Source organism: Rhineura floridana, chromosome 2, assembly GCF_030035675.1.
Source record: "Rhineura floridana isolate rRhiFlo1 chromosome 2, rRhiFlo1.hap2, whole genome shotgun sequence".
In the NCBI taxonomy this organism is placed as follows: domain Eukaryota; kingdom Metazoa; phylum Chordata; class Lepidosauria; order Squamata; family Rhineuridae; genus Rhineura; species Rhineura floridana.
Genome location: NC_084481.1, coordinates 95,246,054 through 95,270,291, shown reverse-complemented (window position 1 = coordinate 95,270,291; position 24,238 = coordinate 95,246,054). Strand labels below are relative to the sequence as shown.

The following is a 24,238-nucleotide window of genomic DNA, read 5'->3' as shown; positions in this document are numbered from 1 at the left end:
AAGCCCTTGCCAAGCTCTACGTTCTAGGAACAGGCTCACATGGTGTCCTGTTTCATATTTGTCTTGTGTTAGAAACTGCTCCCATGAGAATTGATCCTGCATGGCTGCCTCTTGCATCATACATTGAACATTGCACCCTGCCCTCTTTGAATCATTGGCAAGCTGGGACCCTCAAACCACCACCACCACCATTGCACGCACCTTTTGATTCCAGCCCGATATGGACATAAAACTCTCTTAAATAATGTTTCTCCACTGTCTTCTGGTCGTGCAATGACTTATCCATTAAGTTTCTATAGTCTTCTGATGGAGTCTCACTTGCTATTTCTGCTGTAATGCCTTATGTGAACTTCTTGCCTCAATACAATTCTTTTTTTTTTTTAATCATTAATTTTTATTCAAATTTTCAAAGACAAAAAACAAAACAAAACAAAAATAATTAAACAATAAAATAAAATATTGACTTCCGATTTGTCGCAGATCAGTTATAAGTCTACAATATATAACAATCCTGTCTCCTAAATTATGTTATAAAATCACTTTCCTCCAGTAGTTATCTTAATTAATCATCAAATCTCATAAACATAACTTTATTCTTTCCACAAAAAGTCAAAGAGAGGTTTCAATTCCTTGAGAGATATATTTTTCAATTTTTCTCCAAATAAACATGTCGATTAATCCATCTCGTTCAAATCTGTTAGGTCCAATAATTTCAATAGCCATTCTTCCATTATCAATGTTAATTCCATCTTCAATAATCCTGTTGAGTCCAATAATTTCAGTAGCCATTCTTCCATTATCAGTATCCCATAATAATCTTGTTGTCATAGCCATAGTCCAAATAAACATATAGATTAATCCATCTCATCAAACCTGTTAGATCCAATAATTTCAATAGCCATTCTTCCATTATCAATATTAATTCCATCTTCAATAGTCCTGTTCAGTCCAGTATTTTCAGTATCCATTCTTCCATTATCAGTATCCCATATTAATCTTGCTGTCATAGCCATAGTCATATAATAAGAGTCTGATGGGAATCTCCTTTATCACAAATATTTTCTTGCCATCAATTCTGAATATGTTGCTGAAATATTGTTGTAAAGTCATATCTCTGCTCTTCTTTTTTGCCTCAATACAATTCTTGAGCAATAGATTCCTATGGCAATTGTAACCACCCACCTGCCAATCGCCTGACATCATCATCATGCCAGGTGAACCAAATTCAAGCCAGACTGCAAAGGAACGACGGTCTGTCACATGCACAGTTTGATTTGAAACTGTGCAGGCAAAGCAAGCAGGGGTTCGGAACCTCCCAGAGGGGTTGCATTTGGGGCTAAATTAAATGGTGCCAAATGCAAGGTCCACTTGCAGAGAAACAATTGGGAACTCAATTTAAGGCTCCCGATTGTTCCTTTGCAGACCCAGTTTTACTTGCCCTATACTTGGTGGGAGAAAAACGTCCTCGTGGGCCAATGGTTTCTAAAACAAAACAAAATATATCCATAAATATCAAATTGCTGAGCAGTACAATCCAGAATTAGCAGTAGGGAAACATCTGGGTAAAAAGACAAGTTTCCAGCAAGTGTCTAAAACACAGCACAGTTGATGCCTCCCAGATAAAAGGGATGCAGGATTTGATGGACCTTTGGGTCTGATCCTACCAGGGCTTCTCTTTTAATAAACACCACGCGGTTCTTTCTTCAGAGGGGTTATTTGTTTCATCCACTTGTTGGGATTCAACTGAGTTCTGTGATCTTCAGCAATGCACTGTTGATTGATAGTGCATCTTTTGCTTCTGACTTCTACAGGTGTGGATTTTCTCCTAAGCTCAGAGGAGCATGTGCTACAGCTGGTGGCCCTGGAGATGAACTCACAGCTGTGCCTGGAGACCTGCTCTGTCTTTGAGTCCATGGGCCGAGTGGTGGGGGCTCCAGCGGGCGAGGCAGCACGGCCCCTGGTGGAGACGATGATGCGTCGTGCACAGTGCCACCTGATGGAGGGCAAACACGTGTTGGTCATTGGGGCCGGCGGAGTCAGCAAAAAGTTCGTCTGGGAGGCAGCCAGGGACTACGGGCTAAAAGTAAGATGCGGAAACCGGAGCCATGCAGCCCCCACAGGCTGCAGGATGGACTAGCTAGAGCAGCACCCCCCCCAAAGCCCCCATCCATATTACATAAACTTTATGAGTGCCATCTAAGTACAGAGAGGGGAGAAAACCACAGACCTCCCTTTTATCCCCACCAATCAAAAGGGCTCACCATTGCAGCATGCACTGATCAGAGCCGTCCTGCTTGCTCCATTGCTGGCTTTGGCTCCTCCCCAGTCATGTATTGCAGCTGCTCTTAAGGCTGGCCATCTGATCAGGATTACTTCGAGCAGGGCATTGGACTGCCCAGTCTGGAAGCAAGTTTTAAGTTGGAAGAGTCACAGGGGATGGAAATGAGTTCTGGCCAGCTCTTGCGGATTTCAGGTGTAGCCAGGTCTGCTTCTGTCTTAACCACATCTTGCTTCCATTTGCTAGCGCTAGGAAGCAAACACGCGGCACAACTGATGAGCTGACTGTGTAGGTTCTGGATCCCCATCCTGCTCAAGAACCGGCCATTGTGGGATGCAACACGCCCACTGCCGAGTAACGTTGCTTCCTTGTTCTGAGATGGTTCCTGGCCTTCAATACCAGCAGGAGTGGCAGAGGCCGAACCTTATTCTGTTACTGTATCTCCAGCATGCCGTGCAGCTGTTTAAAGGCACAGGAGCCGGCAAGGCAGCAGAGATATATATGCAGACAGCTTGTTCAATACGTTCTCTGGCTTCTCCAAACATAGGAGAGGAACCCTGTTTCCTTCTCAGTGCCAGGGCACTTCTGTGCTGATTATTTTCTGCAGTTTCAAGAAGTAGCTGTCTTGGGTCTGCCATTTCTGGGACCCACACATCCATCCGGCTCCTCTCCCTTAGAACCTGAAAGGGCCCCCCTCTCAGTAGGCATGGAGAACAGATGGGGGGAAAGCATGGGGGGGAAGGGCAGCAGGGGTGCTGTTGGAATGAAATGAATACTACATCGGGAGGAGGAGGCGGCAGCTGGTGGTTTCAGCCAGCAGCAGCACATCCCATTGTCTTTAAAGGACCCAAGGGCCTTGAAGTCAGCTTGTTCCTCCAAGACTGAGGGTTGAATTTGCCCCTGCTGGATTCTTACCTCCATTCTCCAGCGCAGACCCTGAACTGAGCACATTGGCTACACATGCCAGAGTCTCTGCGTCAACAGCTGCAGACTTCACACTGGGACAGTCTGTATGCTTTACCCTCTTGGAAAATGGCTTAAAGGAAAGGGCACGTTAAAAAGGGGTGGTGGAGAGTCTACTTGATAGTCTCCCTGGCTCTGGAGTTGCTGGATGTCCCTGCTAAAGACCATCAGCAATTAATCTGTCAAGGCTGCCCCACCCATCCACTCTCTGCTTATTTATTTGTTTAAGCTGTTTATATACCACTTAATTACTTGATGTCTCTAAGTGATGTACATAAGAATGAAAAACACACAACGAATACGCTTATGGCTCCCAAAGCCCAGTGAGTTAAATGGAGGCACCTCCCTGATGTAATCTGAATCCAGTTTATGGAGGCACAGAAGAGAGGCAAAGCAAAAGAGTGACTCCCCTTTACGCCCTCCACGCAACCACCTGGCTCATCTTTTTGTTTCTGTTCCCCCTCCCCTTGCCAGGCTGGGTCTTGGCCTGACACCTCACTCTCCTCCTCTCAAACCTGGAGGACAGTGTTTCCTCATTCTGAATTTTTTGGCTGCAAAAACAGGCATCTAGAGAAAACTCAGATCCTGTCTCCCTCCTCCCCCACCCAAATCTGTGGGTGCTGATGGACCAGCCATTTGTCCCACTAAGAGCACAAATGGGATGCCTGTAAAGTGGGGAGCAACTGGCCATGGACTGTGCCTCTTTCCCAGGGGGCCACTGTGCCGTGCCTGGTCCCAAGGAGCTGGCCTCTCTCTGGTACTGTCAGTAGTGATGCATCTCTGATTTTTCTCCCATCTCCTCTGCATCTCTGCCCTTCTGTGTCTGCCCTTCCCCCCTACCCATCCCTGCTTCCGTTCCTACCATCCCTCCCTCTCCTCCCTCTTTCTTTCTTTCTTTTCTTCTTTCTCCCCTCCCCCTCCCGATCTTTCCCATCCCCAGATCCACCTGGTGGAATCCGACCCCAACCACTTTGCCTCCCAGCTGGTGCAGACCTTCATCCACTATGACACCACAGACCACAAGAAGGATGAAGAGCATGCCCAGCGCCTGCTGGGGCTTGTGCAGGAGCGGGGCCTGCACCTGGATGGCTGTCTGTCCTACTGGGATGACTGCATGGTCCTGACGGCACTGGTGTGCGAAGGGCTGGGCTTGCGCTGCAGCTCCCCAACGGCCATGCGGGTGGCCAAGCAGAAGAGCCGCACTCACCTGCACTTGCTGCGGCGGCGCAAGGAGGGGGCTCGCTGGCCCTCAGCAGCCCTCTATGCCGTGCCCTGCTGCCACCTGGAGAGCCATGCGGATGTGGAGCGAGCCGCGAGCCACATCAGCTTTCCAGGGGTCATGAAGCTAGAGTATGGGGCAGGGGCTGTGGGGGTAAAGCTGGTGGAGGATGCCCAGCAGTGCCACCTGCACTTTGACAAGATCTCCAGGGACCTGCAGGATGACTCGGACCATCCAGGCATCGGGCTGGGCTGGGGCAACACCATGCTGTTGATGGAGTACGTCTCTGGCACAGAACATGACGTGGATCTGGTGATGTACGAAGGGCGGATGCTGGGGGCATTTGTGTCTGATAACGGGCCCACCCGGGTGCCCAACTTCACCGAGACGGCAGCCTGCATGCCCACATGTCTGCCCCCTGACCGTGAGGCACAACTCATCCGCGCTGCTTACCAGTGCTGCTTAGGCTGTGGCCTCACCGACGGTGTCTTCAACGTGGAGCTCAAGCTGACAGCGGCTGGCCCCAAGCTCATTGAGATCAACCCCCGCATGGGTGGGTTCTACCTCCGCGACTGGATCCAGGAGATCTATGGGGTAGACATCATGCTGGCCTCTGTCATGGTTGCCTGTGGGGTGGCCCCGCTGTTGCCTGCTCGCTCTCGTCCTCGCACGCACCTGGTGGGAGTGATGTGCTTGGTGTCGCAGCACTTGCAGGCCCTCAAGTCTACGGCCAGCCTGGAGACGCTCCAGGCCCTGCACGAGCGTGGCGTCATCCGCCTCAACCTGCTTGATGACGAGCTCGTGTCCAGCGAGTATGAGGAGCCCTACTGCAACGTGGCTTGTGCTAGCTGTAGCCGCCGCGAGGCCTGCCTCAAGCTGCTAGGCATCTGCCAGGTGCTGGGCATCGACTCGCAGCACTACCCCGTTGCCCACTTCCTCTCGCACTTCAAATAGCCTCGGAGATATGGCTCCCTCCATCTGGAGCTGAGCTTGGGCCCACTCCAGAGAGGGAACCTTGCAGCCCCCCCTCCTAAATTATCCTTCCCTTGCTCCCAACTCACCACTGGGGTTTGCATTATGACACATTGACACCCTGTTTCCTACAGTCTTTTTCAAGTGGCTGCCGTCTCCCTCAGGAAGGAGTGTGGCACCATCTGGTGCCATCTCTGGTAAGTGCCACGCCCACACCACCCACACTCTTGAATGGGCTCACGGCCTCCTTTGGTGGGGGGGATCCTATTAACAGCAGAGTCCTGCCCTTCTTTGCCCCTTTATGTGAAGTCATCTCTCTTTCCCTTGATTAGCAGTTCTGATTAATTCTCCCACCCACACCTTGGTTCCTGCATTGTTCCTCCCCACCATCATAAACAGAGGCCTCTTCATCTTCCCTTCTTTCCACTGGGGAAAAAGCTGTAGGTTCCTGGCCGGGGCGTCCCTTGGAGAGAACCTATCTCATGCTTCCAGAGTCGGGAAGAAAAGGGATTGGGTCAGATTTTTGCAGTCTCCATCAGCCGATACTTCACCAGTAATCTTACCGTGAGCACCAGTTTTTTCCTACTGAAACCCCTGTATGCAGACTTCATCCAGTTACAGGAAAGTCCCCCAAACACCTCTGCCAAGCCTACTGTAACAAAAGGACCATGTGCAAGCCTACAGTAACATGTTTACAGAGCAGTAGAATGTAAGAGATTAACAAGCTAGTTTTGCTGGCTCAGCCCCTGCAAACCCCTGCCATAACATCCTAGCGCCGCGTGATCTTTTTGGGAACTAATGAGCATGCACAACTCTGTGCTCATAAAATGACCATAAAAAAATAAGAAGGCGGCAAATAGAGCAGCTTGGTGGCAATCTCTGACATGTCTGCCTAAAGCCGAGAGAAGCCACCAACCAAGTTCTCAGTGCTTTCAAGAGAACCTGCTGTAACAATCTCCCTATCCCTACAGTGTACCAAGAAACCATATAGTAGGATATTACTGTGATAGCACTTCCAGGAACTCAACAGTAATCCATCAGCATTTGAGTCTCTCCAGTGAAAGATCACAGCACCAGCAGTTTTGACTTACCTTAAAATAATCAGCCTGCCAGTGGAACCCCTTCCAGTGCCCCTGAAGACCCTATACTACTAAGAAACCATAGTGCCAGCATTCCTGAGTGTTTCTGCAATTGCAAGCCACAACCTTCCACCACTCTGAATTATGATGAAGTAATATTGCTTTGTGCATAGTTAGTATCCCCAAATAAGTAATACCAAAATCCTACCAGCATCCCTGAAGTCTAAAACCAGCATAAAGAAAAAGCAAAAACAGTTTCAACTGGCATGGTGCAAAAGCATCTGTCTGTTTAATACACTGGTGGGGAATTGTGACCCTTTGGATGTTGTTGGATTACAACTTCCATCAGCCCCAGCCAACATGGCCAGTGGTCAGGGAAGATGGGAGTTGTAGTCCAACAACATCTGAAGGGCCACAGGTCTGCCTGACTTGTTTAATAGCTCACAGGCGTCCTACTGCTTCTGTGGAAAAAAAGGAAAGTTGCAGGATGGAGCACCTGAAGGGTCTGGGATGACATTCCAGAGCATGTGAGGCTTAAAATGGCAGGCATCTTGATCCCAATGGGGGAGAGGGGAAGCAGGAATTGGGAGCTTTAGGACGCCCATGATTGGGTGACTAACAGCAGGACCATTAGTTAAGTGTGCCCTCCTAACATGGGTTGGTGACCCTGCCTGCCTATCCTTCCACCACGTCTGTAACCAGGCAGGCATAGTAGTTCCTCCCCACAATAAAATGCCATGTAAAAACATCCAGACTGCAGAGGTGTTATTTACACCTGCTCCACAGCTCAGCACCCCAGTGCTTACTGCTGGGCGAAAGAAAACCTGATGGAGAATGAAGACTCACTGAGAAGCAAATGGATTTTGGAGGACTTCACTGAATGGAGAAGATGCTTCCCAGTCTGCTGAGGATCTCTTCACTTCAGGGAGGCGAGGCTTCCAGGTGCTTCCACAAGTAGCATTGTTCCTGAAAGAGGGATAGGTGTGTAAGTAGTGTTCCAGAGTTTGGCTGTCCATCATCTTACTTGAAGAACAAAGACTGGCTTCCATCCAGGCCCTGTATCAGAAGTTCTTTTCCGCACTGTACTGCTCTGGGCATCAGCCTTCCTAGGATACTTTTCCCTCCAGCCTAAGGTGTTCAGAGCAGTTGGACTGGAATTTAAACTTCCTCCAATTCCTGAAGGGAAAGAGCAGCTCCCTTTGTCTTTAGCACTTTGCAGGCTCAGGCAGATCTACTCACTTCAGCTACTATCTTTAACCCAAATGACTGGGGGTTCAACTTTCTCCAAGATTGAGGGTAAGGTAGGAGCAGCTGTCATTTTCTGGGGCTTACCTTGGTTCTGCTTTAACCAACCCCCTGCCTACATAGTAATGAATGGCCTCCTGGGAAGAATGAGTCTTCTCAGCTTCTTTGGAATGGAGCCTGACAGTTTTCAGGCCTTGCCATCAGAACCACACATTTCCTGTCTTCGCTTCACAAAATGATCTTTGTACTAAGACCAGAATTCTTGTGAATTCTAAAGATATAAAAGGTACCATGAAGAAACCTAATTACGTGACCAGAATGCAGTATGCATCCTGGAGAGAGAAAATCAGGCAAACTCTTAATTTGCATTAACTTCTGTTCATGAAGCAGTTCCATAATGTCATGGAATTTGCAATTCTTTGGCAGTGATGTAGCGTGAGAAGAGTACTTCAGCAGGAAACTGCTGGAGAGTTAAAAGTGGGGTTGGGGGTGCTGTTGGCAGAGGGAATGGCCAGTGGAGAAAGGGAGAGGAAGTAACTGCCAAGCTACTTCTGTTCATCCGTGGAGGATGCACGAGTCCCAGGCATTTGACGTTCTGTAGCCATAATATAACCATTTCCACCAGGAGTACTGAGATATCTCAGAACTCAGGGAGCCCTGGCCTCTGAGATCCAATCCATGTAAGTCCTGTGCTTCAAACAATGGCCAAGGGGGAAAAGCTGGGGGAAGAGGAAGAATCTCAAAGGTGCAAGAAATATTTTATTGGCCCAATGCACTTCAAAGTGCACTTCTTCAGGGGTACTGAAAAAGTGTGCCACTGTTCTTTTGGTTACAGAACACATTAGAGAACACAGTGGGGAGCATTTTAATGGCTCTGGAAAAAATGCACTTCAAAATGTGTTGGGCCACTAAAATCTTACATGTTTTTGTGAATCTTCAAAACACACACATGCACACCTTTCTCTCCTATATTGGAGCCTTCACCTCCTTTAGTTTCTCAACGGGAGTGCCAGCCTGAAGGTCATTTGCTGACCATGTGGGTAGGAACATTGTTCATAATCTGGGTGTCCTTTAACATGTGTAACTCTACACCATACAGGGCTTCAACTGCAAAATATGGAGGGCTGATCAAGTTGCATGTTAACCTGCATATGAGAGGAATAAGAGGAAACTTAAAGTGATCTCTCTTTTGTGGGAGCTTTGCTTTTTATTTATTTATTTGTTTATTTATTAAATTTATATACCGCCCGACTAGCGATAGCTCTCTGGGCGGTGAACATAAAATAGTATAAAAATACAATGAATAACAAAATAATATTAAAATACAATCAACAATACAATAAACATTTTTAAAATTAGATCAATGTAACTTAAAATGCTTCAGAGAATAGGAAGGTTTTGACCTGGCGCCGGAAGGAAAGCAGAGTCGGCGCCAGGCGTACTTCCTCAGGGAGACTGTTCCATAGTTCGGGGGCCACCACTGAGAAGGCCCTAGATCTTGTCATCACCCTCTGGGCCTCCCTGTGAGTTGGAACCCGGAGGAGGGCCTTCGTAGCAGAACGTAGTGCACGGGCCGGTTCATATCGGAAGAGGCGTTCCGCAAGGTATCGTGGTCCCGCACCGTATAAGGCTTTATAGGTTAATACCAACACTTTGAATCTAGCCCGGAAACATATTGGCAACCAGTGCAAGCTGGCCAGAACAGGTGTTATATGCTCGGACCGCTTGGTCCTTGTCAGCAATCTGGCCGCCGCATTTTGCACTAGTTGTAGCTTCCGAACTGTCTTCAAAGGTAGCCCTACGTAAAGCGCATTACAGTAATCCAAACGTGAGGTTACCAGAGCATGTACCACTGATGTAAGGTCCTCTTTACTCAAATAGGGACGTAGCTGGGCTACCAACCGAAGTTGGTAAAACGCATTCCTAACCACCGGGCTACTTGAGCCTCAAGTGAGAGGGAAGAGTCTAAAAAGACTCCCAGACTACAAACCCGGTCCTTTAGGGGGAGTGTAACCCCGTCCAGGACAGGGTATATATCCACCATCCGATCAGAGAACCCGTCCACCAACAGCATCTCAGTCTTGTCTGGATTGAGCTTCAGTTTGTTAACTCTCATCCAGTCCATTGTCGAGGCCAGGCAACGGTTCAGCAAATCGACAGCCTCACCTGAAGAAGATGAAAAGGAGAAGTAGAGCTGCGTGTCATCAGCATACTGATGACAACGCACTCCAAAACTCCTGATGACCTCTCCCAACGGCTTCATGTAGATATTAAAAAGCAGGGGGGACAAAACTGACCCCTGCGGGACCCCATATTGGAGAGCCCACGGTGTCAAGCAATGTTCCCCAAGCACTACCTTCTGGAGACGACCCGCCAAGTAGGAGCGGAACCACTGCCAAGCAGTACCTCCAACTCCCAACTCCGCGAGCCTCTCCAGAAGGATACCATGGTCGATGGTATCAAAAGCCGCTGAGAGATCAAGGAGAATCAACAGAGTTACACTCCCTCTGTCTCTTTCCCGACATAGGTCATCGTACAGGGCGACCAAGGCTGTCTCAGTGCCAAAACCGGGCCTAAAACCCGATTGAAATGGATCTAGATAATCAGTTTCATCCAATAGCGCCTGGAGCTGGCCAGCAACCACCCGTTCCAAGACCTTGCCCTTTTTATTTGTTTACAGGGAGTTAGGTAAAGTTTTAATGTATTCCAATGAGATAATTACCCTGGTTAGAAAAATCTTAAGCTTCAATGGGCCCCTGAGCTCGGAGGCTGCAAAAGAAATGCAAGAAGACAATAAGGGATGCTAAAAAAGAATTTGAGGAGCACATTGCTAAGAACATAAAAACCAACAACAAAAAATCCTATAAATACATTCAAAGCAGGAGACCATCTAGGGAGGCGACTGGACCCTTGGATGATAAGGGAGTCAAAGGTGTACTAAAGAACGAAAAGGAGATTGCAGAGAAGCTAAATGAATTCTTTGCATCTGTCTTCACAGTGGAAGATACAGGGCAAATCCCTGAACCTGAACTAACATTTGCAGGAAGGGATTCTGAGGAATTGAGACAAATAGTGGTAACGAGAGAGGAAGTTCTAGGCTTAATGGACAATATAAAAACTGACAAATCACCAGGCCCGGATGGCATCCACCCGAGAGTTCTCAAAGAACTCAAATGTGAAATTGCTGATCTGCTAACTAAAATATGTAACTTGTCCCTTGGGTCCTCCTCCGTCCCTGAGGACTGGAAAGTGGCAAATGTAACACCAATCTTCAAAAAGGGATCAAGGGGGGAATCCCGGAAATTACAGGCCAGTTAGCTTAACTTCTGTCCCTGGAAAACTGGTAGAAAGTATTATTAAAGGTAGATTAACTAAGCACATAGAAGAACAAGCCTTGCTGAAGCAGAGCCAGCATGGCTTCTGCAAGGGAAAGTCCTGTCTCAGTAACCTATTAGAATTCTTTGAGAGTGTCAACAAGCATATAGATAGAGGTGATCCAGTGGACATAGTGTACTTAGACTTTCAAAAAGTGTTTGACAAGGTACCTCACCAAAGACTTCTGAGGAAGCTTAGCATTCGTGGAATAAGAGAAGAGGTCCTGTTGTGGATAAGAAATTGGTTAAGAAGCAGAGAGTAGGAATAAACGGACAGTTCTCCCAATGGAGGGCTGTAGAAAGTGGAGTCCCTCAAGGATCAGTATTGGGACCTATACTTTTCAACTTGTTCATTAATGACCTAGAATTAGGAGTGAGCAGTGAAGTGGCCAAGTTTGCTGACAACACTAAATTGTTCAGGGTTGTTAAAACGAAAAGGGATTGCGAAGAGCTCCAAAAAGACCTCTCCAAACTGAGTGAATGGGCAGAAAAATGGCAAATGCAATTCAATATAAACAAGTGTAAAATTATGCATATTGGAGCAAAAAATCTGAATTTCACATATACGCTCATGGGGTCTGAACTGGCGGTGACTGACCAGGAGAGAGACCTCGGGGTTGCAGTGGACAGCACGATGAAAATGTCGACCCAGTGTGTGGCAGCTGTGAAAAAGGCAAATTCCATGCGAGGGATAATTAGGAAAGGTATTGAAAATAAAACAGCCGATATAATGCCGTTGTATAAATCTATGGTGCGGCTGCATTTGGAATACTGTGTACAGTTCTGGTCGCCTCATCTCAAAAAGGATATTATAGAGTTAGAAAAGGTTCAGAAGAGGGCAACCAGAATGATCAAGGGGATGGAGTGACTCCCGAGGAAAGGTTGCAGCATTTGGGGCTTTTTAGTTTAGAGAAAAGGCAGGTCAGAGGAGACATGATAGAAGTGTATAAAATTATGCATGGCACTGAGAAAGTGGATAGAGAAACGTTCTTCTCCCTCTCATAATACTAGAACTCGTGGACATTCAAAGAAGCTGAATGTTGGAAGATTCAGGACAGACAAAAGGAAGTACTTCTTTACTCAGTGCGTAGTTAAACTATGGAATATGCTCCCACAAGATGCAGTAATGGCCACCAGCTTGGATGGCTTTAAAAGAAGTTTAGACAAATTCATGGAGGACAGGGCTATCAATGGCTACTAGCCATGATGGCTGTGCTCTGCCACCCTAGTCAGAGGCAGCATGCTTCTGAAAACCAGTTGCCGGAAGCCTCAGGAGGGGAGAGTGTTCTTGCACTTGGGTCCTGCTTGCGGGCTTCCCCCAGGCACCTGGTTGGACACTGAGAACAGGATGCTGGACTAGATGGGCCACTGGCCTGATCCAGCAGGCTCTTCTTATGTTCTTATGTCTCTCAGGTCACAATGTAGTTATTTTCTTGAAGGGCTACTTTAATGGTGGCCAGTGCCCCACCTCTAAAGCAACTTCTATTAATTACAGATGCATGCACTGAGATCTCAGTTGGTAATTGAAGGGAGTGGGTGCCACCTCTCAAGAGGCAAGATTTGGCCCAGGAGCCTATAGTTGCTAACTTTTCCTATAAAGTCACCTGGTAACGTAAGAAACAGAAGGGAGTAGAAAAAGAGGAAGGCCAAACAAAAGATGGATTGATTCCATAATGGAAGCTACAGACCTGAACTTACAAGATCTGAACAGGGTGGTTCATGACAGATGCTATTGGAGGTTGCTGATTCATAGGGTCACCATAAGTTGTAACCGACTTGAAGGCACATTAACAACAACAACGTAAGACCAGATGGACTAACAGTATGTTATAAACCACCAAAATGTTTAGAACTGGACAAAATATCTGGAGTACCAAACCAAAAATTAAGTTTATTAATAGAATAAGGTAACAGGCACACAACCCCCATATTAGTAAATCTCAGTGTCCATTTTGAAGGTCACAAGTAGAGGGGTTTTGCAAGGTAGAAGAGGTTCTCTACCAACAGTGGTGAGAACCTATCTTTACAGAAATATAGCCCACCCGACCTCCCAGGAACAGCTGAGGTTTGTGGGTGTAAATTGCCCTCCTGCTGCTAAAAAATAATTAGACAATTCAAAACAACAGACACTAGTTAAATAAATTACAGCCTGCTAATAAATAAGCAGCTAGTTAATCACAAAATGCTAGCTAAAACAAACAGGTCTCACAGCTCTTGCAAAAAGAAAGGAATACTTTCTGACATCTTTTTTTAAGTGCAAGAGTAGCAAAAACAAAGGAAACATGAGAATATAGGTCAAGGAAAAGCACAAAAAAATACTCTGCATACTGTAGCCTTGGGGCAAATACAGTAAAGGCCCTTCTCTTAACAGTTGATGTTTGGCACACGGATCAGGGCCTGATTTGCTGAAGAAAGACACAGACTGATAACTTGGGGAGGTGGCTCCAAAGGCATGCGAGTCTCAGGCCCTGAAAGGCTTTAAAGGTAAGTCCCTTCAACTGAGCCTGGAAGCTAAAACGAGGGCAGTGCAGTGGCCACACCACCTTGCCTTGAATATGCTCATACCTCAGGGTTGAGCAGCAGCATTTTGCTCCAGCTTCTGAGTCATCTTCAAGGGAAGCACCACAGAGTGCATTGTAGAAGTCAACCCTCAGAGGCTATAAAAGTATGGATAAGTGTTGGGAGGTCCTTCCTCTCCAAAAAGTTGCTAAGTCTGTGCAACAGTTGCAGCTGGTAAAATGTTCCCCTCACTGCCACCACCACTACTTCCTTATCCAGCAGTAGTTTTGGACCCAGGGGTACACCTAGATCCCAAATTTATTCAGATGTGGATACCTCCACCACATATATCACAGGCACATTAATAACAAGGCTGGGGGTTCCTCCACCAGCAGCATCTTGTCTGGATTCAGCTTTAACTTGCTCCCTCTAGTCCACTGAGCCATAGCTTCTAGTCACTGGTTTAAGGCAGCCTGTCACTCCTGTCTGTTTAGCTTGTGATGGTACCAAACTACAAAACTGTCCCTATTGGCTTCATAGATGAGGCAGATGTTTAACAGCATCAAGAACACAAAGTCCTCTGGAGCTCCACATGCCAACTAGCAGCCCCAGTGATCACTCTTTGAGTGTGGGCAAACAAAAAGCAAATCTATTGAAAAGAACAGCCATTCACATTGTTTCAAAAGAATGATGTGATCCACAGTATCAAAAGCCACTGAGAGCTCCAACAAGATCAATGGGGTGGTATTCTGTTGATCCCCAGGTAAAGTAACCCACAATGGTTGCTAAAGCTACCACTCTTCCCGACTGGGCCAAAAAAACACAACTGGATGTCGCTCTCATATAGTGTAAAAGCTTCCTTAAAGAAGGTTGGATATCAGAGCCTTGAAGGTAGTACGAGAAGCAGTGGGTTTGCATCACAAGGCAGATTTAGATGGCAATTGACAAATACTCCTAATTGTAAGAAGGAGAACAAGTTGCCCAGGAAAGCTGTAGAGCTCCATCTCTGGAGGTATTTAAGAAGAGACATGAAGTGCATCTATCGAGTACGATTTGAATCTAGTGAATGGTGTTTATGATGTGTCTCCAGTTTCTCCTGTGGTTATTTTTAATATGTGCACTTTTTCAGTATGTACGTGGATGCAGACCAATCCAAATCTGAGCTTTAAATGGCAACTCTAAGCACACTTACTGAGGTAGTTGCCATGGGACCACTAGGCCCCTTTTAAAATAAAAATAACAATTGGGGTAATAGTGGGGTATCCAGGCATTCACCACAAACTGTGTATCTGCAGTGCATTTAGCTGCTTGTTCTGGCAGTGTTTGCTTTATCGACACCCACCCAACCCCCTTTCTAGCAGCCTGCATTGAAGGTCATGCTTAACATGCTATCTGGCCTTGCACTTGTAGCTCAGTGAAAAAAAAACTAGATGAAAATGTTGACCCAGTCAACAGCAGCTATGAAAAGGCAAATTCTATTGTAGGGGTTTTGAGGAAAAGGCTTGAAAATATAGCTGCCAGTATCAATGCCGTTATACAAATCTATGGTGCAACTTCATTTGGAATATTGCGTACACTTCTGCTCATCGCACCTCAAAAAGGGTATAGTAGAGTTATGAAAAATTCAGAAAGGGGCAACCCCCAAGGGGTAGTGATGATCACAAGTTGGGATGGCTTTTTTAAAAAAAGAGTGGTTATTTATTAAATGTATAGACAAACTCATGGAGGAGAAGGCTATCAACATCTGCTAGCCACGATGGCTATGATCATCCAATGTCAGAGACAATATGCCTCTATATACCAATGGCTGGGAATCACTGGTGGGGAGAATGCTGTGCTCACGTTCTGCTTATGGGCTTACCCTGGACATTTGGCTGGCCACTCTGAGAACAAAATCTGGACTAGACAGACCTTTGGATACAGCAGGTTCATATGTCCTTATGTTAACCAAAATGATCAAGGAATTAGAGCAACTCCTCTGTGAGGAAAGGTTGCATCTGGGACTTTTTAATTTAGAGAAAATGTGAGTAAGGGGGGGCAACATCATCATCATTACTGTTATTTTTAACCAACCCCCCTTCACTATTAGGTTCTAGGGCAGGTTACAGAAATTTAAAATACCCTTGTTATTTCCATTGAGAAAATGGAAAGGGAGACATTTTTCTCCCTCTTAATACTAAGAACTTGGGCCCATCCAATGAAGCTGAATGCTGGAAGATGCAGGACAGACAAGAGAAAGTACTTCTTCACACTGCACATACTTAAAACTACTGAATTTGCTATTGCAGGATGGCATTGCCTATTGATAGACTTACTTGCATGGTTTTAAAAAGAGTGGGCAAATTAATGGAGGATATCTATCAACATAGGACATAGGAAGCTGCCTTATAGTAAGTCAGACTGTTGGTCCATCTAGCTCAGTCTAGTCTACACTGATTGGCAGCAGCTCTCCAGGGGTTTAGGCTGGGTGATGCCAGGGACTGAACCTGGGACCTTCTGCATGCAAGGCAGATGCTCTACCACTGATCTACAGCTCTTCCCCCAAATCAGTCTATCAGTGGGCAATGGCTACCACCCATCATGGCTATGCACTGTCTCTAGTGTGCCACTGGATACAAGTTGCTGTTGCCCTCTCAGGTCCTGTTTCTGGGCTTCTCATAGCCACCCACTGTGACAGCAGGATGCTAGCTGAGACAGGCCTTTCGCCTGATCCAGCAGGGCTTTTCTTGGGTTCTTGGAGAGTCTTAATGTCTCATCTATACTAGAGCAGCTGTAATCAGTGCAATGGCAATAACTCATGAAGTACATAGGACAGTTTTTCTGATGTGTATTGACTGCTGGAGAATAGCATTTTTTCCCTTGCTGATCATGTAAAGTTTACATACTTTCCCCCCTTGCTGATTAGGTAGAGATTGTTGCCATCTCTCACAAAGAGCCACAGTTAACACCAGGGCTGGCCCCAGGCATGCCAGGAGGCACCAGCCTGCCCTGGGCCCTGGCACATGCACGCATGCCCCACCTACCTATCTACCTACCAGGCAGGCGGATGAGCGGGAGGTCGGGCAAGTGAGCTGGCGGAGGTGGGGGCATGGGGAGAGCGGGCGCAGGTGGGCCTGCGAGTGGGTGGGCAGCTCCCTCCCTGCGATCCACAGCAGAGAGCCTGCTGCGAAGGGGAGTGCTACTCCCTCACCATCACGAGGGGCCCTTGGGAGGGTGAGAGGGTGGGGGGAGCAGCTCCCGTGGCAGGGAGCCTGCCGTGGAAGGGGAGCGCTACTCCCCCACAACAACGAGGGGTCGTTGGATGGTGGGCAGGTGAGCGAGCAAGGGAGGGAGCCAGCAGGGGCAGAGGGCGAGCGAGGGAGGAGGAGAGCAGGGGGTGGAGTGCCGGGCTGGGGGAGAGCAGGCATGGGTGGGCTGGCGAGCGGATGGGCAGTTCCCTTCTTGCAATCCACGGCAGGAAGCCTGCCGTGGAAGTAAAGTGCTGTTCCCCCACTACAATGAGGGGCCCTTCAGAGACCCCTGTGGGCTGCGGGGCCCTCAGCCAGGGCCCCGCCTATCTGGAGCCAGCCCTGATGCTGGGAAAAACAGAAGGGAGTAGAAAAAGAGGAAGGCCAAACAAGAGATGTATTGATTCCATAAAGGAACCCACAGACCTGAATTTACAAGATCTGAACAGGGTGGTTCATGACAGATGCTGTTGGAGGTCGCTGATTTATAGGGTCGCCATAAGTCGTAATCGACTTGAAGGCACATAACAACAAAGGCAGCCATAATTAAGGTATGACTTTGGGAAATGTCACATGAGGTATCCCCAACGTTCTACTCTGATTACCACTTTTAGACTGCAATTGTAAGGTTGGGGAGCAAAAATGAAAGGTTGAACCACCTTATCCTAAGCCAGCCTTCCCCAATGTGGTGCCCTCCATTGTCTCAACCATACATTGAGATTCCTCAGCTCTGCCTTTCCATCTGGTCCTGCATGTGGAACAGGTAGCATTTCAGAGAAAGTTACCTTGAATAAACAGGCATAGGTGGATACTGCTTAAACACCCCAACAGACAGTCAAAGTAAACTGCTGCCACACAGGGCCGGCTCCATGCATGCTGGGGCCCTTGGGCATCAGCTTGCCCTGGGCTCCGGGGTGTGTGCTTGCGCACGTGCGGCCCCCCACCTACCTGTCTCCTGTCTTTTACTATTGCCATTAACCAAGATGGCGGCCGTGGTTTCCCTAAGGGGATGAAGCCTCTGCCGCCATCTTTGTTGATGGCACGCGTGCGTGCTACGCGCGCACATCTCTGCCATCAACTAAGATGGCGGCAGGGGCTTCAGTACTTTAGGGAAACCTTGGCCGTCATCTTCATTAAGGGCAATACTAAAAGGCAGGAGACAGGTAAGTAAGGGGGGGCGTGGATCGCGGAAGGGGAGCAGAGGGGCCGCTGAGGGCCTCTGTTACCCTGTAGCTCCAGGGGGCCTCGGGCCAGTGCCCCACCTGGCGACCCTTTAGAACCGGCCCTGGTTGACACAACTGATGGAATTCCTACTAGATGTGCTTTTCACATGCAGCCACATGGAACCCACTTTTCTGTTATACAATCCCACATGGCTAAGGCCTGTATATGAATTGTGCAACTATGTAGTCAGGGCAGATTATGTGGGTTTCCCCCCTGCAATCAGCACACTGAACCCAAGCAATCTGCCTCACCCACATAGTTGCATCATTTGCATGCAGTCCTAGCCATGTGAGATTGCATCAGAAAAAGTGGCTCCCGTGTGGAATTCAAGCAATGTTATAACTCCTCATAATGTCTATTACCATCTGTGAAAGCAGGTGACAAATCAGTATCTCATCATGTTATGTTGGTTACATCATCATCTTACATCATTCATGTTAACATTACAAATATCACTGGCTCTAGTCCATCAAAACTGAAGGCTTTTGGCTGCATATATGGGCTACCAGAAAGCAGTTAGTTCTTAATTCCACTTCTCTAGCATAATGAACTTTCCTCCACTGCAACATGGCTCAAAATACCAAATTCAAATACCTTCTAAACTTACTTGATCATGAGGGATAGATGGGCTGATCAAAGCCCAGTCTGTCTCAGTTCTACATGAGGACAGGAGCAAGTCCATCCAGTCCCGTTTTGGTATGGATTTTAAAGAGTTTGCATGGGGGTAGCCATGGTTTTGCCACACAATTTTCATTACTCCCAGGGGCACTTGCTCTTTTACTCTGTTCAAAGCATGCGGTGGCAATAAGTCCCTGCATGCTAGACTCTCCAAGCTATATGTGGCTGGAATGCTTCTCTGGAGCTTTTGAAAAGGATTAAAGGGGGGGACGGCAGAGGAAGCACTGCAGCTCTCAGACCACCTCATAAAGGAAACCACCAGGCTGATGATGCTAAAGTGGGCTTGTGATTCAATCTGGGTACGGGTTCCCAGATCAGGGAAGTCTGCTTTAGAATCTGAATTCTGTGAATTACTCTCCCATTCCCATTGATTACACATACTCCAAATAAATGTCACCACACCTTGTTGCAATCTCCAAATCCACAGGCACCATTTTAATGCAAACACCAAGTTTATCCACTGTTTTTGCAATAGCAGCTCCCAGCCCAAATTGTTTTGTATACTTGGGAGGAGTTTATGATTCAGTATTGTGAGTCACTGCAGTAATAATAACCCAGTCTGTGTATAGTGTACACACTACTGGTTTTTGGGGGATCGTAACCATGGTAGATTAAATCCAGAATCCAAAGTGGTGATGTGAATCCCCACAAAACCAATGCAGACTACAGAAAGGAGGCCAGTAGTAAGTGGAAGATCTCTATAAGACAAATAGTAAGGTTGAGAATCTGAAGGCAGTATGCTTCCTGGACATGCTCTGAAGGGAACATGGTATGGAACCTTGCTGAAACTCGGCCAATCTGGGTCTAGTCAGTAATTGGGTGGGAGACTGGCCAAGAACCCCAAGTACGTTATGCCTTGAGCTCGGATGGAAGAAAGGAGAGGTACAAATGTAACACGCATTTCCAAAAAAAATTTAGACCTAGTCATGTAGCCAACTCAAACATCAACATAACCTGAACAAGCAATTATTCCCGTTCCACACTGGCCTAATTTAGAAGACCAAAGCAACACCAGTGTTTCTGAAAACAAACATAAATCACTCTAAATTTCTACCCTAGAAGATTTACTTTACTACAAACAAACAAATCCAACAATTTGCTAATCTTAAGCATACTCTTACTAGGCTATAATCTTAAATGCACTTACTTGACAATTGTTTTCATTGAACTCAGAGGGACTTGGCACATCTAAGACTGGCAGTTCCTAGCACTACACAAACACTGCCCTTCCAGTGTAAGCTACAAGTGGCATTGCAACCACAGTTTTCACATTTCAGAAGTACAGCAGGGCCCCACTCATATGGCAGGTTATGTTCCGGACCCCCACTGTAAAGCGGAACTCATTGAATAGAATGGCGCGCGTTGCCTGAAAACCGCCATAAAAGCGGCACAAGTACTGTATGAGTGGGGCTTTAGTCTAATTGCGTCTAATTGAGACCGCTGTATTAGCGAAGCGCTGTAAAGTGGGGCCCTATTCTATATGCTTTTTTCTTGTGTATATTCTTGTGTATCAAGGAATGGATAATACTCCCTCCTGAGCATGTAATTTAAAAAAAATTATACGTGGTATTGCACAATTACTTCAATTATTTATAAAATGTTTTGAAGTGTTTTAGGTCTAATTAGAAGATGAGGTGTGAGAGAGGCACGGCACTAAAATGGTGCTCGCAGGGGCATCCCTGTTTTTAATTTGTTTTTAAAATGTGCTAAAATGCTTTTTCATTTCAGTGCAATTGCATAAATATTTCAAATGTAAGCTTGTGTGTGTGTCGGTGACAAGGTGCTTTAGCACAAATTAAAATATGGTGTAAAAATTAAAACATGCTAAGAAAATGGTGCCACTGGAAAAGGTAGTAGTGAAGATGTGCCCAACCAGATGTGTGGTGATAGGCTCACAATACATAACAGCACGCTTCAAAACCACACCTTTTTTGAACAAGATGGAAAAGTAGCACTGAGGCAATCTATGCATATAGAGACTATCCCGTTACGTTCTTTTCAAAAAGGTTGGGGTTTTTTACAGTCGAAGACGGAAGCAGCATGGGGAAAACACAATGTTTGGATGATGTCATGTAGATGACCTGTAAAGACGTTGCACAATACATAGCGACTCCAGAGGAATCCCTTCCTCTTTTCTCAGGCATTTTAGTCTATTTTAGTCTTTTAAATATGTTTAACTGATTTTAGATTTGTGGATGCCTACATACGTGTTCCTTGCACCGAATTATTGGATTTTATTGTGTATATTTATATTCCTCTGTTGTACACCGCCCAGAGAGCTATGCTAGTCGGGCGGTATAGAAATTCAACAAATAAATAAATAAATAAATATAAGCACACTTACATCCGGGTAAACATGCATGGGATCAGGTTATACAATTAATAGAGCCTGGGAATTTAAAAACAAACCAACCCCAAAATCAGCCACGTGTCAGACATGCTGAGATTAGAACAATTAGTTTTCAAAAATCAGTTTTTCACAAAACAAGTTCTTTTTTTGTATCAATAATTTTTATTCAAAGTTTCAAAAAACAAAACAGAACAAAACAAAACAACAACAAAAAAAACAAATTAATAACTAGTACAATAAAATAAAATGTTGACTTCTGATTTGTCGCAGATCAGTTATAGATCTATAATATATAACAAACCTGTCTCTTAATATATTACAAAATCACTTTCCTCCAGTAGTTATCTTAATTAATCATCAAATCTCATTAACATTACTTTATTCTTTCCACAAAAAGTCAAAGAGAGGCTTCCACTCCTTGAGAAATATATCCATCGATTTTTCTCCAAATAAACATGTCAATTAATCCATCTCATCAAGTCTGCTAGGTCCAGTAGTTTCAATAGCCATTCTCAGTGTTAATTCCATCTTCCATCTCCATCTTTGCACCCATAATAATCTTGCTGTCATAGTCATAGTCATATAATAAAAGTCTGATAGGAATTTCTTTCATCATAAATATTTCCTTGCCATCAATTCCGAATGTACCACTGAAATGTTGTTGTAAAGCTGCATCTCTGCTCCTCCTTTCCACAGAATGCACCATCACATCTCCCGAGAGTTTTTCCATTGTCACACATCTGGAATTAATTCTGTAAACTTTCTCCATTTCAAGTTCCATCAAATCCTTCCAGTCCAGGAATTTTTTTGAACCGTTGATATCTTTATCTCTAATCTCTTCACCAATTCCTTCAAGGACAGCGCTGAATTCCAAACAGTAATATTTATCTCCAGGATCCATCACAGCCATAAAAATCAAATCTTTTTCCAAGTCCATAGTTGATATATCTATTGCAATCTCCAGGGCTTGAACCTTTCCTTTAATTTTTCTTTCATCTTCTTTTATTTGTCCAGCCATATCTTTGGTCTCATCCACCTCCCCTCTCACAGAATCCTGAATTTCCTTCAGCTCCTGTCTCATTTTGCCAAATTCACTTTTCATCTCTTGTTTACTCTGTCTCAGCTCCTGTCTCACCAGCTTAATCTCATTCATTATTTTCTGAAACATATCTAGATAGAGAACCCATTCCTGTACATCCAGGGTCTCAGCCACCTTCTTGATTGTCATTCTTAACTATTCCCAAGCAAAGAACAGTTTATTTCTTTTTCCAGTCACAAAGGAGTTAATCCTCCAAGCCTGCAGACATCACCCTCTAGACAGCACAAACCGCCTTATCTCTTATGTGTCCAAAAGTGCAAAATAAATTTGGTTCACAGCATCCAAAAAATTAGTGGCATAAAAATGTAAGCAGATTCGTCAAAAAAAAAAAAGTAAACCAGAAAAAATAGTCTCAAATGTCATAAAATCAGATTTCCTCTTTAGATTAGTTGCCCCTCATCCGTTTATATCTTTAAAATGCTCAATTCCATGCCAGCTTTTTGCAATAAAAAACAAAGATAGGCTATTTCGATTTTCTTCCTCCTTAATTCCGTGTATATGAGAGAAAGTTATAACTCACCCAGGGATTCTTTGTTGCTGATCCTATAACAAATCTCTTTTACTGTAACGATAACAAAATGATAAGAGTAGATAGAAGGATGCTTGCCTGTTAAATACGTTTTTCTTTAAAGAAAAAAAAAGTCTTGCTTAATCAGTTTGAGCTTGCTTGAAGTTCCCTGGCTCCGTCCGATGTTGCTGGCAGGTCCTTCGTTCCTAATGAATTCAAGTCCCCCAACAAGCACAACGAAGCTTGTGGATAATCTGTTTCTCCCTTGCCTGGGAGAAAGTTTTACCAGTCAAAAAAAAACCTTTTGGCTGGTTTTAAAACTGAAAAAGCTTCCTCTGAGACGAGAGCTCGCCTCAGAGACAGCCACAAGCTAAGCAATCCTTCCCGGAAGTCCCACAAAACAAGTTCTTAACCCACTGGATCTTTCTTTCCTTTCTCTGTACTTAGTTACACTTGAAAATGTAAATTTTGTCCCTTTGTTGTTTCTTTTTGTCCAAAGAATTTATATCTCTCTCTCTGGCCCCAGTGCAGGATGAAGTAAAGACCTCATAATCTGAGTGAAGACCTTCCAGGTGTGCCATCCACATTCCAAGCTATTTTTACTTCCCTTCATTCTTCCTCTATGGTGGTTGATAAATATGTGGTGGACAATTACATCCCAATCCCCAAAACAATAAAGCTTGTCTTTTAGACATTGGGGGGGGGGGGAATTGGAGCAAAGTACCCTTCTCCAGAACACCTCAAGTCTACCAACTTTCAGAGCCTTTCCATATGCTCAAGTGTGTGCATTTGTGCTCTGTCTTAGTGCTGTACTAGCACAAGCCTCATCACATGATGTTCCTAGTCCCTGCATACTAGACAAGGGTACTTGCTCAGAAGAACTAGCCTTTTAAAAGGGAGTGATGCACTCAAGTGACCGTGACAGTAAGCATAAAGTGGGGAAGGAAAAAGTTCAGCTTGGTAGAAATTTCAAAATGGTGCAGGTAGACAGAAGACTAGTGATGTACTTGGCAATGATGTCATGCTAGGCACCATCCAACAGGTGTTACTAGTGATGCCAGGACAACTGCCGTCCCTTGGCTGAAAACTGCATGTGATAGTTTCACTTGCTGGGGTGAGATTTACTACTTTCTAACAGTTAAAAGTACAGTCACTGTCCTGTCCTTCTGGTATAAAAATGAACTGGTTTTCCAGCGCAAAGCATATAGGTCCCACCATGAAGATGCCAAGAAATAAGCAATGCCACTCTGTATCCATGGAGAATGCCCAATGGGAATTTTTATACCAGACATCCAGGCTGTGTATAACAGTTCTGCTTTTTCTATTTCTATGGATGAGCCTAGGTAGCTATGGTTACTTTCAAGAACCTTTAATCTCCATTCAGTTAAGACAATGACTTTTATTCAGGTAAATTCAGATCTCAGACCAAGTTAACCAAATCTGTCCTCAAAGCAACCCCTTCTCACCACTACTTCCTACTGTTATAATCTGCTACTAAATTCCCCCTTATTTATTTATTATTT

The 24,238-nt window shown here is 45.5% G+C and overlaps 1 protein-coding gene across 3 annotated transcripts in view; it reads left to right on the top strand.

The window, feature by feature from the left end:
* CARNS1 (carnosine synthase 1) overlaps positions 1-7,259 on the top strand; it is a 54,220-nt gene extending 46,961 nt beyond the window's left edge. For all 3 annotated transcript variants that reach the window (XM_061609523.1, XM_061609524.1, XM_061609522.1), the window contains 2 exons: positions 1,812-2,083; positions 4,182-7,259. In XM_061609523.1, coding sequence (XP_061465507.1) covers positions 1,812-2,083; positions 4,182-5,414 — 1,505 coding nt within the window. In that variant the 3' untranslated portion in view covers positions 5,415-7,259. The remainder of the gene's footprint in view (positions 1-1,811; positions 2,084-4,181) is intronic.
* Positions 7,260-24,238: the final 16,979 nt, after the last annotated feature.